Source organism: Megachile rotundata, chromosome 8 (genome assembly GCF_050947335.1).
Source record: "Megachile rotundata isolate GNS110a chromosome 8, iyMegRotu1, whole genome shotgun sequence".
NCBI lineage: Eukaryota > Metazoa > Arthropoda > Insecta > Hymenoptera > Megachilidae > Megachile > Megachile rotundata.
The window spans coordinates 17,228,196-17,238,819 of NC_134990.1; the positions used below are offsets into that span (position 1 = coordinate 17,228,196).

At 41.8% G+C, this 10,624-nt stretch overlaps 1 protein-coding gene across 2 annotated transcripts; it reads left to right on the forward strand.

The window, feature by feature from the left end:
• Nucleotides 1-14: 14 nt before the first annotated feature.
• Nucleotides 15-10,611, forward strand: LOC100881639 (uncharacterized). 2 transcript variants are annotated; one of them, XM_076534556.1, is made up of 12 exons: nucleotides 15-3,608; nucleotides 3,712-5,363; nucleotides 5,426-5,517; nucleotides 5,713-5,934; nucleotides 6,002-6,144; nucleotides 6,433-6,596; nucleotides 6,673-6,758; nucleotides 7,387-7,520; nucleotides 7,657-7,857; nucleotides 7,986-8,199; nucleotides 8,321-10,095; nucleotides 10,173-10,611. In XM_076534556.1, exons 1-12 carry the CDS (start codon nucleotides 3,456-3,458, stop codon nucleotides 10,371-10,373), a joined length of 5,037 nt encoding a protein of 1,678 aa, XP_076390671.1. In that variant the 5' UTR covers nucleotides 15-3,455; the 3' UTR covers nucleotides 10,374-10,611. The 2 variants fall into 2 exon arrangements, with proteins under 2 accessions (XP_076390671.1, XP_076390672.1); XM_076534557.1 differs by having other exon boundaries at nucleotides 15-3,560.
• The last annotated feature ends 13 nt before the right edge of the window (nucleotides 10,612-10,624 follow it).

Here is a 10,624-nt window from a genome sequence, read left to right on the forward strand (position 1 = left end):
CGAACAAACGAGCAGACGGAATAATGTATAAATCGGCGATCAGCTGACAAAGAGATTACACTTTAAAATGGTCCGCTAGCTCATCCCAAAGATCGTGGTTCTTTAAATCGACGAATTTCGATGATCCAAAATCATCCGTTGACGGTCGATCGCGGATTCAAAGCGTATTCAAATACGATTCCACCTTCTTCGCCCTATCGGCGGGATCCTTAATTCTCAAGGAGAAGAGCCGTCCACCCACGGCTACTTTGCTTTTCGAGAAGAAAAAGGAACGAAAAGACAGCGTCAAATGGGACAGAAAGACACGATCGAGGGGGGGACAAAACTGTGGAAAAAAAAGGAAGCCGTCAATTACATAATGCATTCGAATCCGTGATCCATGCGAGCCGCACGATCGGACATCCGTCTCGATCTTGACGTGTTAGTACACAAAACGAGGGATCGTGTAGTGAGCGATGAGCGAACCTCGAGGTCATGGTCACACGATGTCTCGCGAACGCCACGTTTAATCGATCGTTCGATACGTTAACTGTACCGTTTTCTTAATTCTATGCATTCGCGAATCAAAATTTCGCAGATACAATCGCGTAAAAATATTTCAAAATACTACTTATAATACATCGAATTAAAGCTCATCGGATCCTCATTCATGTTCCGAGTATAAAATAAATCAAGCAATTTTACGACTTAGCGGTTTATTTCAACGAAGGAGGTAATTTTATATTAAGAATTGTGGGTAAATCGTTCGTGTTACTTTTAGCGATACTTTTCTATTTCCGAATCGTGTCAGATTCGACTTTGACGAACAGAAAGATGTGTCCAAAGAATCCTCCAAAGTAGTTGATTTTCGAAATCAAGGTTACGAGATATACATCGAAAAGTAAAGTTAACCACGGTTGAATATTTTCATCGAATCACCTTATGAAATTCTAATCTCCCCTCTAGCCTTTTAATCCTCTTCGGTCTCTCTCCCTCTCGTTCTGACACGCACACTTCAATAATTCAACAGCAGTTTCAAATGTCATATCATTTTTCCGTTATACACCGTGATCATTTTTCAGTTTCGAAGATTCACCTTGAACAAACGTTTCTCGGAGAGGTTCATTTTCCTTGGTTGTAAGTTTATTCCGTTTCCTCTCGTTTTCCATATAGTATATCCGGAACGTTGTATTAAGAACGGTATATCGGGAAAACGTGATTGAAAATTAGGCGTGAACTCTGTTTCGAATCGTGAGACAACGCTGTCGCCGAGGTTACGGTCACCAGTTTCCTCATGAAAGTTAACTAAATACGATACTGTTTTTCGAGACAGAAGAAAAGTTTTTACCCTTTTATTATTTGCATTCCTTTCGGTTCCACTTGTAGCAATGGAACTCAAATACCACTTTATCCGTAAGATTTTTTTGGAAGCCTTCTTCGAAGAAACGATTATTTTCCGAGATAATGTTATTTGTTCTAATGATCACGATACGCTTTTAGTTTGAAACGACGAACAAGGTGCGTTAGTTATAAAAAAAGAAAACGTTGCGCAATATCGATGCGCCAAAAAAAACCTGATATCACTCACGTTGTTGTCGCTAGGAACGAATTAGTGTCTTATTACGCGGCGTCGAGTACACGTGTAACTTCCTTGTAATGTTCTCGGTTTTCTGTGTCAGCAAGCATCAAACGTTTCAGAAATATTATCTACGATAAATAATGGTGCACCGTCATTAGCGATCATCGAAGCATAGTCACGCTATCTTCGAATGACCCTGGTCGCTTTTCCATCTAAATCCTTCGCTGAAACATTTCCACTTATTTTCGAGTAGTAATCGTTTGCCGATACTATATCGGAATCGAGAGAAACTAGTAAGAACGGAATAGAACAATAACGAGGCTGTATAGTTGTTTTACAGAAATGGCACCGAATAGATGTTACTGGTTCGATTGCATATAGTCTAATACCGAGCATCTAATTTCCACATTGTTTTAGATAGCGACGACGAACTGCGGAGAAAACTGCGCAGAAAGGAGCGTCTGCGAAAGAAAGAAAAAAAGTAGGAATGCCTCGAATATGGAGCTGTGGTGCAATTTCCCGTTTCCGCCGACCCTGTAGCGAGTTATCTACTTGCCTACGCAACAACGAAATCTCGTATGCGGTAATACGGTCGTAATTTATTTTAATTCCGGCCACCTGATATTCTGTATCGTCCTCCGATGAATAAAACAGGCGAACACGCCGCCATCAGGAGAAGCGCGATAGATTAATATTTGATTTTTTACCACCGTTCCGTATCGGATCCGTTCCATTACAATGTCTTCTTTATTCGGTGAAACATTTATGGAAATTGGTTTTTTAATCGCTTAACCGATTAAACGCGTTGCCTACATCGGAGAGAACGAAAATCACGACCAGTCGCTTGAAAATGAACGCGATCTGTCGTATACATTAAATGCCGAGATTTCGATCTCTCCATCGGGACTGAAACAGTTGTGTTCGATCGAGAAAATTACGCCCTGATCTTTCGTTGCACGACTTTCCTAATTTTTCAAAGAGAATCGATTTCGGAACGCTTCGAACTGCAATAACGGGTGGCGATCTAGCACGTGGTCCGACGACGCGTAACGATCCAACGCAACGTAATCGTTTTCTTTCTCTTCCGAGGAGAAGACACAGGTGATCGCAAATTGCTTCCAGAGTTGATTTTGTTTATAGGGTATCTTGGTTGATATCTATTCTTCGGTCAGCTCGTTTTGCTTTCGTTGTTGTCTAGATAACACTTGTTTTTCCACTCGGTTGCACCGACGATGATATTCGAGAATGAATGCTATCAACATAATTCAGCGGAAAAAAAGCTCAGTGTCGATTCGCAAGCGTCGCGACGAATCGGGATCGATGGAAACGGGAAATCGGTTGCTCGGCTTGGCCATTCGTGTAAACTCGAGTCTAGGCAAGCCTGTCAACGAGTCGACCTGCATTCTCCTTTTTTCCCTCAAGGCGATTCCCGGTCGTCTACTTGCCAAGACGCGTCTTTCTACGCAGCTACTAGTACACATTTCGTATTCTTCGTCTTTCGACCCCGATCATTGGAATTTTGCTTTTCGATTAACTTTCATTCTATATCTGACTTTCGTTGACGAGCCTACCATACTCTTCATCCCTAACGCAATTGCTTTCGATATGTACATTGAATCCATAAATCCATAGTTTCGAAACTTGAGAATCCCAGAATTTCATCTCGATAACTTTTAAATAAAATTTGAACATAACTTCAAGTCGAAGAACCGAGCGATCTGAAGTGCCGCCAGCATTCAGAGGCTATCGATCAAACGGAATCGAAGAGGCATGTGTTGCTATGAAGAGTTTTGTGTGTTTTCGAGGTTCCAATTCACGAATTTTAAGTAAACAAGAATTTTAAAAAGCATTGTACCGCGACTACGATAACGCTGCAAGAAAAATATCTTCGAGTACGATGCAAGAAAACGATGATTGTCAGTCTACTTTGATTGATAAGAAACATTCCATCGAAACGAGGCTCGACGTTCCAGAGAGTATCGACTTGGATGCTAAAAAATCGGTTAGAATCTCTTTGTTTAATAATCTTCGTTCTTGCGAACAGACAGGGGTAAGTTTTGAAGACGCGGTTAACGTTGTTAAGTTAAATACAATTTGTATTTAACAGATTTAATTTACATTCGTTGTTCACAATGATGCATCATTTTTCAAAGATGCCGGAAGATTCGTCGGCGGATTTCGAAGCTTTGAACAACCAACCTACAGAGCTTTACACAAAAGTGGAGGCAGATAAACAAAAAAATGAAGGTCCATCGTTGGACCAGCAAGCATCCACGACAGAATCGATACCGGAAGTGAATACCGAGGACGACTGGTTGTCGTATCTTGATTGCGACGCGATCTTCGACGTGACTTGCGAAAATTTGTCCTATTATAATTCGACTAAAGCTGAAAAAGATAGCGACAGCGATATGGACGACACGTTAACGTTCGATGACGCCGAAGATTGCGAAACTCTGGTCCGAGACGATAATTCGTCCAACAATTGTTGCAACAATTTGTGCTGCCAAAACGTGGACGATTTTGATCGATCGCCCGATAGAAGTCTTGTTTCTCCGAAGATTTCGACGATAGAGATCAAAATCGAACCTCAAACCGTGTCCGGCAAAGAGGATTCAAAAATCGTGAGCGCGGAAGGTAAAAATGATCAACAGGATGTTAACAACGATAACGGGACAATCGAGGAAAATAGCAACGAGAAAGATCAACAGGATATCGATGGAAATTTGTTGGAACAAGTGAACGAGGAGACAAAGAGTCTCGATAACGTAGAACGTGACGATAACGATAACACGACTGAAAAAGAAGAACAACGATCGGACAATTTTGATTTCTCGAGCGATTCTGACGAAGAGCACGAGAAGAAACTGATATATTCCTCTCCCAGTGTCAACATTTCCGCTTACTTTAAATTCAGAGACAACTTGAAGGATCCGAAGTTCGAAGCGGCTTTGAATAGATTGGATCCAAAAATTTCTCGCGATCGAGATGAATCTTTGGTGTTGGAAGAAGTCGAAGAAACGTCGACGGAAATCGAAACGAGTCAGAAAGAAGAAGCTTCGATAGATCCTGTACCAGAGACAGGATCGAAGCATGTGGAGCCAAGTTCTCCAGAAGAGTATCTAGAAAAATTGGCAGAGATCACGGAATCAAATTGTCCGAAAACCGAGGAACAAGTTCAAGAAAGACTGAAAAGAATCGCCGAAGGCAAAGCAGAAATAGAAAACAGGAAGAACGAGGCCTTAAAAGATCTATCGATGGAGTTCAACGAGGTTGAGAGACTCGTCGCAGAACAGAAAGCAGTCGAGACAAACGATTTGTCCTCCAATAATGAATTTCCTGAAGAGTCCGATAACGAATCCGAAGGAAGTTTAAAGCCTGGCGATATCGAAATGCCTTTGACGAAAGATCAGGTAGCCGAGAATTTCAAATTTAAAACAGAGGAAGACGAAAAACGTCGAACAGAAAAGTTACAAGAATGTTTAAGAGTTATTCCGATAGAGGATATGGAACCAGCAGAAGAAGCAGTCGAAGACGAAACCGACTCGAAGGCGAAACGTGAAGTGGTTCAAGGGAACAAGTCCGAAGAAACAATTGGGTCAGACATTTCTAACAATTTAGAAGAAACTTCGAGTACTATCGAGGAGTCGAAGGAAGCGGATAAAACGATGATCACTGGAATTGTCGAGGACATCATCTCCGAGACGGAAGATTCTTTATTTTGGCATTTTCTCAAGGACAGGGAAGAGAGGACGTACATCAAAGGAAAAGTGTACGAATTCGACGAGAAAAGACACGGTGTCAGGTAAAGTAGTGCGAGCATACAATACGTTCCAAAGCGTTGAAGCAAATGATTTGAAATTTCAGAATGACCGAGGATTACCTGAAGAAACAATGCAAGCTGCAAAAGCTCTATCAGACACCGCACTTGAATGACGTACTCTATCTGCATTACAAAGGTTAATATGTTCAGAAATAAAATGAACATTCCTATATCGTTTACCAGAAATTATAATCCTGTATTACATAAACTTTGCGCATACTCTTACATATAAGTAACGTAAAGTCGTAGGGAATTTATGAAGTATCTAACGAGCGTCTCGACGTTAGCAAAAATAATAAAAGGAGAAAAAATTAGAGGTTACATTTTTCAGGTTTCTCTTTCATCGAGAATCTAGAAAAGTACACGGGTTTGAAGTGTTTGTGGTTGCAGAACAACGGGATCCGCGAGATTGCCAATGTGGAAAATCAAAGCGAATTAAGGTGTCTGTACCTTCAGAACAATCTGATCGGCAAAATCGAGAATCTTGATTATCAGACGAAGCTCGACACCCTGAATCTCTCTCACAACACTATAAGGAGGATCGAGAATCTCGGTGAATCTCGTACTAGTCGATGTTGGTATCCTTGATGACCTTGACCTTGACGTGCCTCTGCTTTCAGATAGCCTCAAGTTCCTGAATACTCTAAACCTGTCGCACAACTACCTACAAGACACCGCTGACATTGAACATCTCCGATTGCTGGACAGTCTCTCGGTACTGGATATTTCTCACAACAGGATAGACACCGAGCAAGTTGTTAATGTGAGTCCGTTATGTTTCCTTAATCGTGTGCCTCGGGCGTATACAGCTCCGACGGTTGTTTCAGCCACTCGGAACGCTTCGGGTGTGATGTAATTTTCGTATTTTCACCACGGTGGAAGCACGTTTTGTAACAACGCGTTCCTTACGATTTTTACGACTAAGGAGTTCAATTTCACGTCTCGGAATGTTTCAACTTTATCATCTCCGATTTAGAGACGACTATGCCACGAAACTTATCGATGATTTCGAAAACAAATGAACGTAGAAACCAAGTAGAAAATTCGACAGATTCTAGGGGACATGAAGGAATTACGAGTAGTACGTCTGGTAGGCAATCCAGTTTTGAAGATGATCAAGCTGTATCGCAAGACCATGATCCTAAAATGCAAGAATCTGAGGTACCTCGACGACAGACCAGTGTTTCCGAAAGATCGCGCGTGCGCCGAAGCATGGTAAATTACAATTAATCTCTTTGAGCCTATTTGGAAGCGCGATAGGTTTTAATTAACGAAACTGTCGCGAAGACAGGATGCGAGGAGGGCCCGAGGAAGAAGCTGCTGAAAGGAAACGCTGGAACGACGCGGAGCAGAAGAAAATCAATGACAGCGTACAAGGTGTGTAAAAATCGAAAGGTGAAAAATACGAAACGATCGACTCTTGAATCGCGTTTTACCAGTTTCGACTTTAACACTAAAACTACCAAAACGGTCAAATGACCGCTCCACAACTTTCCAACTATAAGTTACACAATTTGTTAAGCTGTTCTTCTTGAAATCTGCGTTGATTTTCATCAAGATAGACAACTTCATTTTAATGCCAAATGAAGTACACGTTATACGCCGATAGGTTCAGTGTTAAGAACCGGCCATTTTGTACGAACATCGATGAAATACGGTCATGTAGTGACTTTCATCGAAGCTTATGCTTCGAATTGTTGGGACGCGAGTACCATTTTGGGGTACTTTTCGTCAAATCGTATCGGATGTTCGGTAGGCGAGCTTCTAATGGAATCCACTTACTTTAGCAATCTCGAAGAAGCGAACGAATGATTACCGAAATGGTTTGAAGAAGTAAAAAATAACCGGTAGACTAGTCAAAGCTTCGAGCATAGTATTTATTTCCGTCCATAATCGTTCGGAGTCGATGTTTGAAGCGTCTGCTTAGAAAATTGCAAACCGATCTAATCTGTTATCCGTTCAATCGATCGCTAATTACCTGCGGACCTGCGCCCGCCCTCGAAAGCCCTGATAAACAAAAGGAAGCTGTACAAACCGGTCGGGACGTCCGAAAAGGAGGCGGAGGATAAGAAGAAGACGAAGGAGGACGAAGAAGAAGTAGCTGCCACGAGCAAGCTCGTGTGCACGAGCAACGAACTGGTAAGAACTAGTTTTGTCAAGGTCTGGTACAGAATTCGTGCTTCGAATAATATCACCCATCGGTCCCATCCACTATTTGATCATTCACCACGCGATACCCCCCGTTGATGTTGTTCTTCTCGATCCAACGTTCAAGCTCCAGCTGGAGAGGAAGAAAAAGTCAGGTGTCTCATCCCCTTGCAGCTCCTCCGCGTCCTCGTCGGACGACGAGGAGGTGGAGAACGACGGAACCGTGCAAAAAGGAATCGAGAAAAGCGACGGAATCGGGCCAATGGCGGAGGAAGAAAGAAAAACCCCCGTCGACCAAACGGAGCTTGTATTGCCCTGGAAAACTCAGGTATTTACGCTACTTTTTTTCGAACGTTTCAAACCTCTTCCGATACGAACAAAATTCACTGCGACTCGGAGGGAATTTTCATATCTGTTAAATGTACAGTAAAGTATAGATCATCTCGTATTATTTAGAAATCGCAAAGTAGAGAGCCTACGGTATTAGTAGAAGATATAACAGAAGAGAAGGAGTACGTGGCAGGCGATGGAGAGAGGAAGAGGCTGGCCAAGGAAATTTTGGACGGGAGAAGAAGCATGGACGATCCACCGGGTGGTTATGCTTTGGAAAGAGAACTGGCCCATTACGAGAAACTTGTCCTGGAGACGAGCAACGAGACCGCAATTACTTGTAAGTACCGGTAGGGGGACCACGGCGATAGTAAATAATGTAGCAATGCCGAATACGATACGTGCAGACGTCGATTTAACCCTTCTTTGAGCCGCCTATTTCTTCTTATTCTTCGTTTCAGCTGCCGAGGAAAAAAAATCCTTTCAAAGTACCTCCGTTTCTTGCGATATTCTGGAATCGAAGAAAACCAAAAATAACGAGGAAGACGAACGTTTTTACCAGGATATCATGGACAATTACCGAAGAAAAGATGATGCACATCCTCTGAGCAGCCAACTAAGTAGCATCAGACAGGACATGAAGGGATTCTGTGCGGACATGGACAAGTTTGTCCAGGATAATAAAATCGTCTTGGAGAACGGCGACGTGAAAGGGTTCTGGGGTCAGAAGATGCGAAAAGAGCCGCACGAAAATAACGAACAAACAGACTCGGCCACCAAGGAAGAAAAAATTGAATGGTGGAACACGAAGGAAAGAAAATTAAAGGTTCAGGAAATCTTGAAGAAGCGAGAAGAAGAAACGAAGAAAAAACCAGAAGAAGAACAGAAGGTTACGAAGAAGATCGAAATCCTTGAAGCCGACGATAAAAAAATCACTAAAGAAAAGGAAGAAATAGAACTGTCGTCCTCCGATAGTGTCTACGATCTACTAAATTTAAAAACGTGTCAAAAAATTCTTTTAAAAGACGTGCAGACCTATCCCGAAAACGAGGACAGAATATTTGACGAACCTACGCAACAAGAAGATCCTTCTTCCGGTATCTTTAGCTCTCTGTTCAAAGAACTGAACAGCAAAAGTCGAGTGAATGCGGACTTAAGAAAATCGAAAGCAGGTAGCCATTGCGAATTGCCAGTCATAGAGGAATCGGAAGAAGTGAACGAAGACGCTCAACGTAAGAAGGTACCAAAGAAATTTGTTAAAAGAGAGGTTGACGACGCGTCGAGTAATTCGACCGATAACGAATCGGATGTCGATTCCATAGTAACCGTGATCGATCTTTACGATAAATCGACGAAAGGACCAAGTTCCGATCAAAAACAGAATTCCGACACTGTTACGAATACGACGGAAAAAAGTGAACGTAAAGTTTCGGAACAGAATACTCGGCGATCAAAGGTTGAAAGCTCGAATAAAAGTTCCCTGAAATCGTGTAAAAGGACTGGCGATAACGACTCCGACGATGTTGCTATAAAAAGGTCTCATTTAATCGAGGAAATTGATTCTGAAAAGGAAAAGATTGGTTACGACGTGGCTGAAAGATGTAGACGACACGTGATGAAAGAGGCGAAGGCTTTCATGAAAAAGAAATCACCTCTGATCGATCAGTACATAGAAGATTTTATAACCAACAGAAAACCTGGAGACTATTCTATACCTAGAAATTACGAGCAAATGGACTTTCTGGATTTGTCTTTTGTAAGGTCTGAACCTTCGAAAAAGTCTAACGAGACGAGGAAAGGCGTGAATCTTTATCAAGATTTTTGCGAACATTTGGATCGGTTGAACAACGACAGGAAACTTTTGATCGAGCCAGACTTCGCGAAAAGCAAGAAAATGGATCTCGAGGAAAAGAAAGGCGACGTTCTATCGTCAAGGGAGACCAAACAGTCGAAGAAGGAACAAACACAGCCATTGATCGAGGTGATTGAGAAAAATCCAAGAAATCTAAAGGACGTCGAACAGCCTGAAGAACGACCACCTGTTGACCCTGACGATCCTACGATGGACGCTGCGTTAAAAGACAAGATATTGAAGAGCATAAATGCTCCAAAAAGCGAGGAACAAATGGAGAGAGGGAAGAGGTCGGCTGAAAAATTGATGAAGGTGTCTAGGGAAGCTATGGCAAAAAGAAAATCGATGCTCGATCAATCGTCTAGCAGTTGCATTCAGCAATTAGTAATTTTAATTCGTTTCAATCGAATATTTCGTATAATTTTATGTTGCATTTTAATAACCCTACCTCTTCTTTTCAGGAATTCGACGAAAGCAGAATATACTTCAAAAATCTACTGAGCGAGAATTTTGCGAACATCGATCGGTCGGAAAAAATAGAAAATGTCGTGGAAAGTAACTCGGAAACTGAAGAACAAGCTACTGTAAATTCGAACGACAACCAAAAGGAAAGCGGAAAATCGAGAAAAAGTCTAGAATTGCAGGTCATTCAACAAAACTAAAGATACTTCGTACAAAAACTTTAAAGTTAGAAACTGATTGAATTATATTTAAATTTGTAATAGAACAAACAAGTGTTAACAAAAGATTAATGTTGTCAAAAGAACACGCGTGGATGAGTATCATAGGTTCCTTAAGTTAAGTTGCACCTCTGTATTCTTCTTCCTTGTATTCGAATAAACGTGTTAAAACCGAAGGGGTAAGGGCACATGGTATGCCCTGATCTGCTTTCAGAGTATTCGGTTGTAAAAAT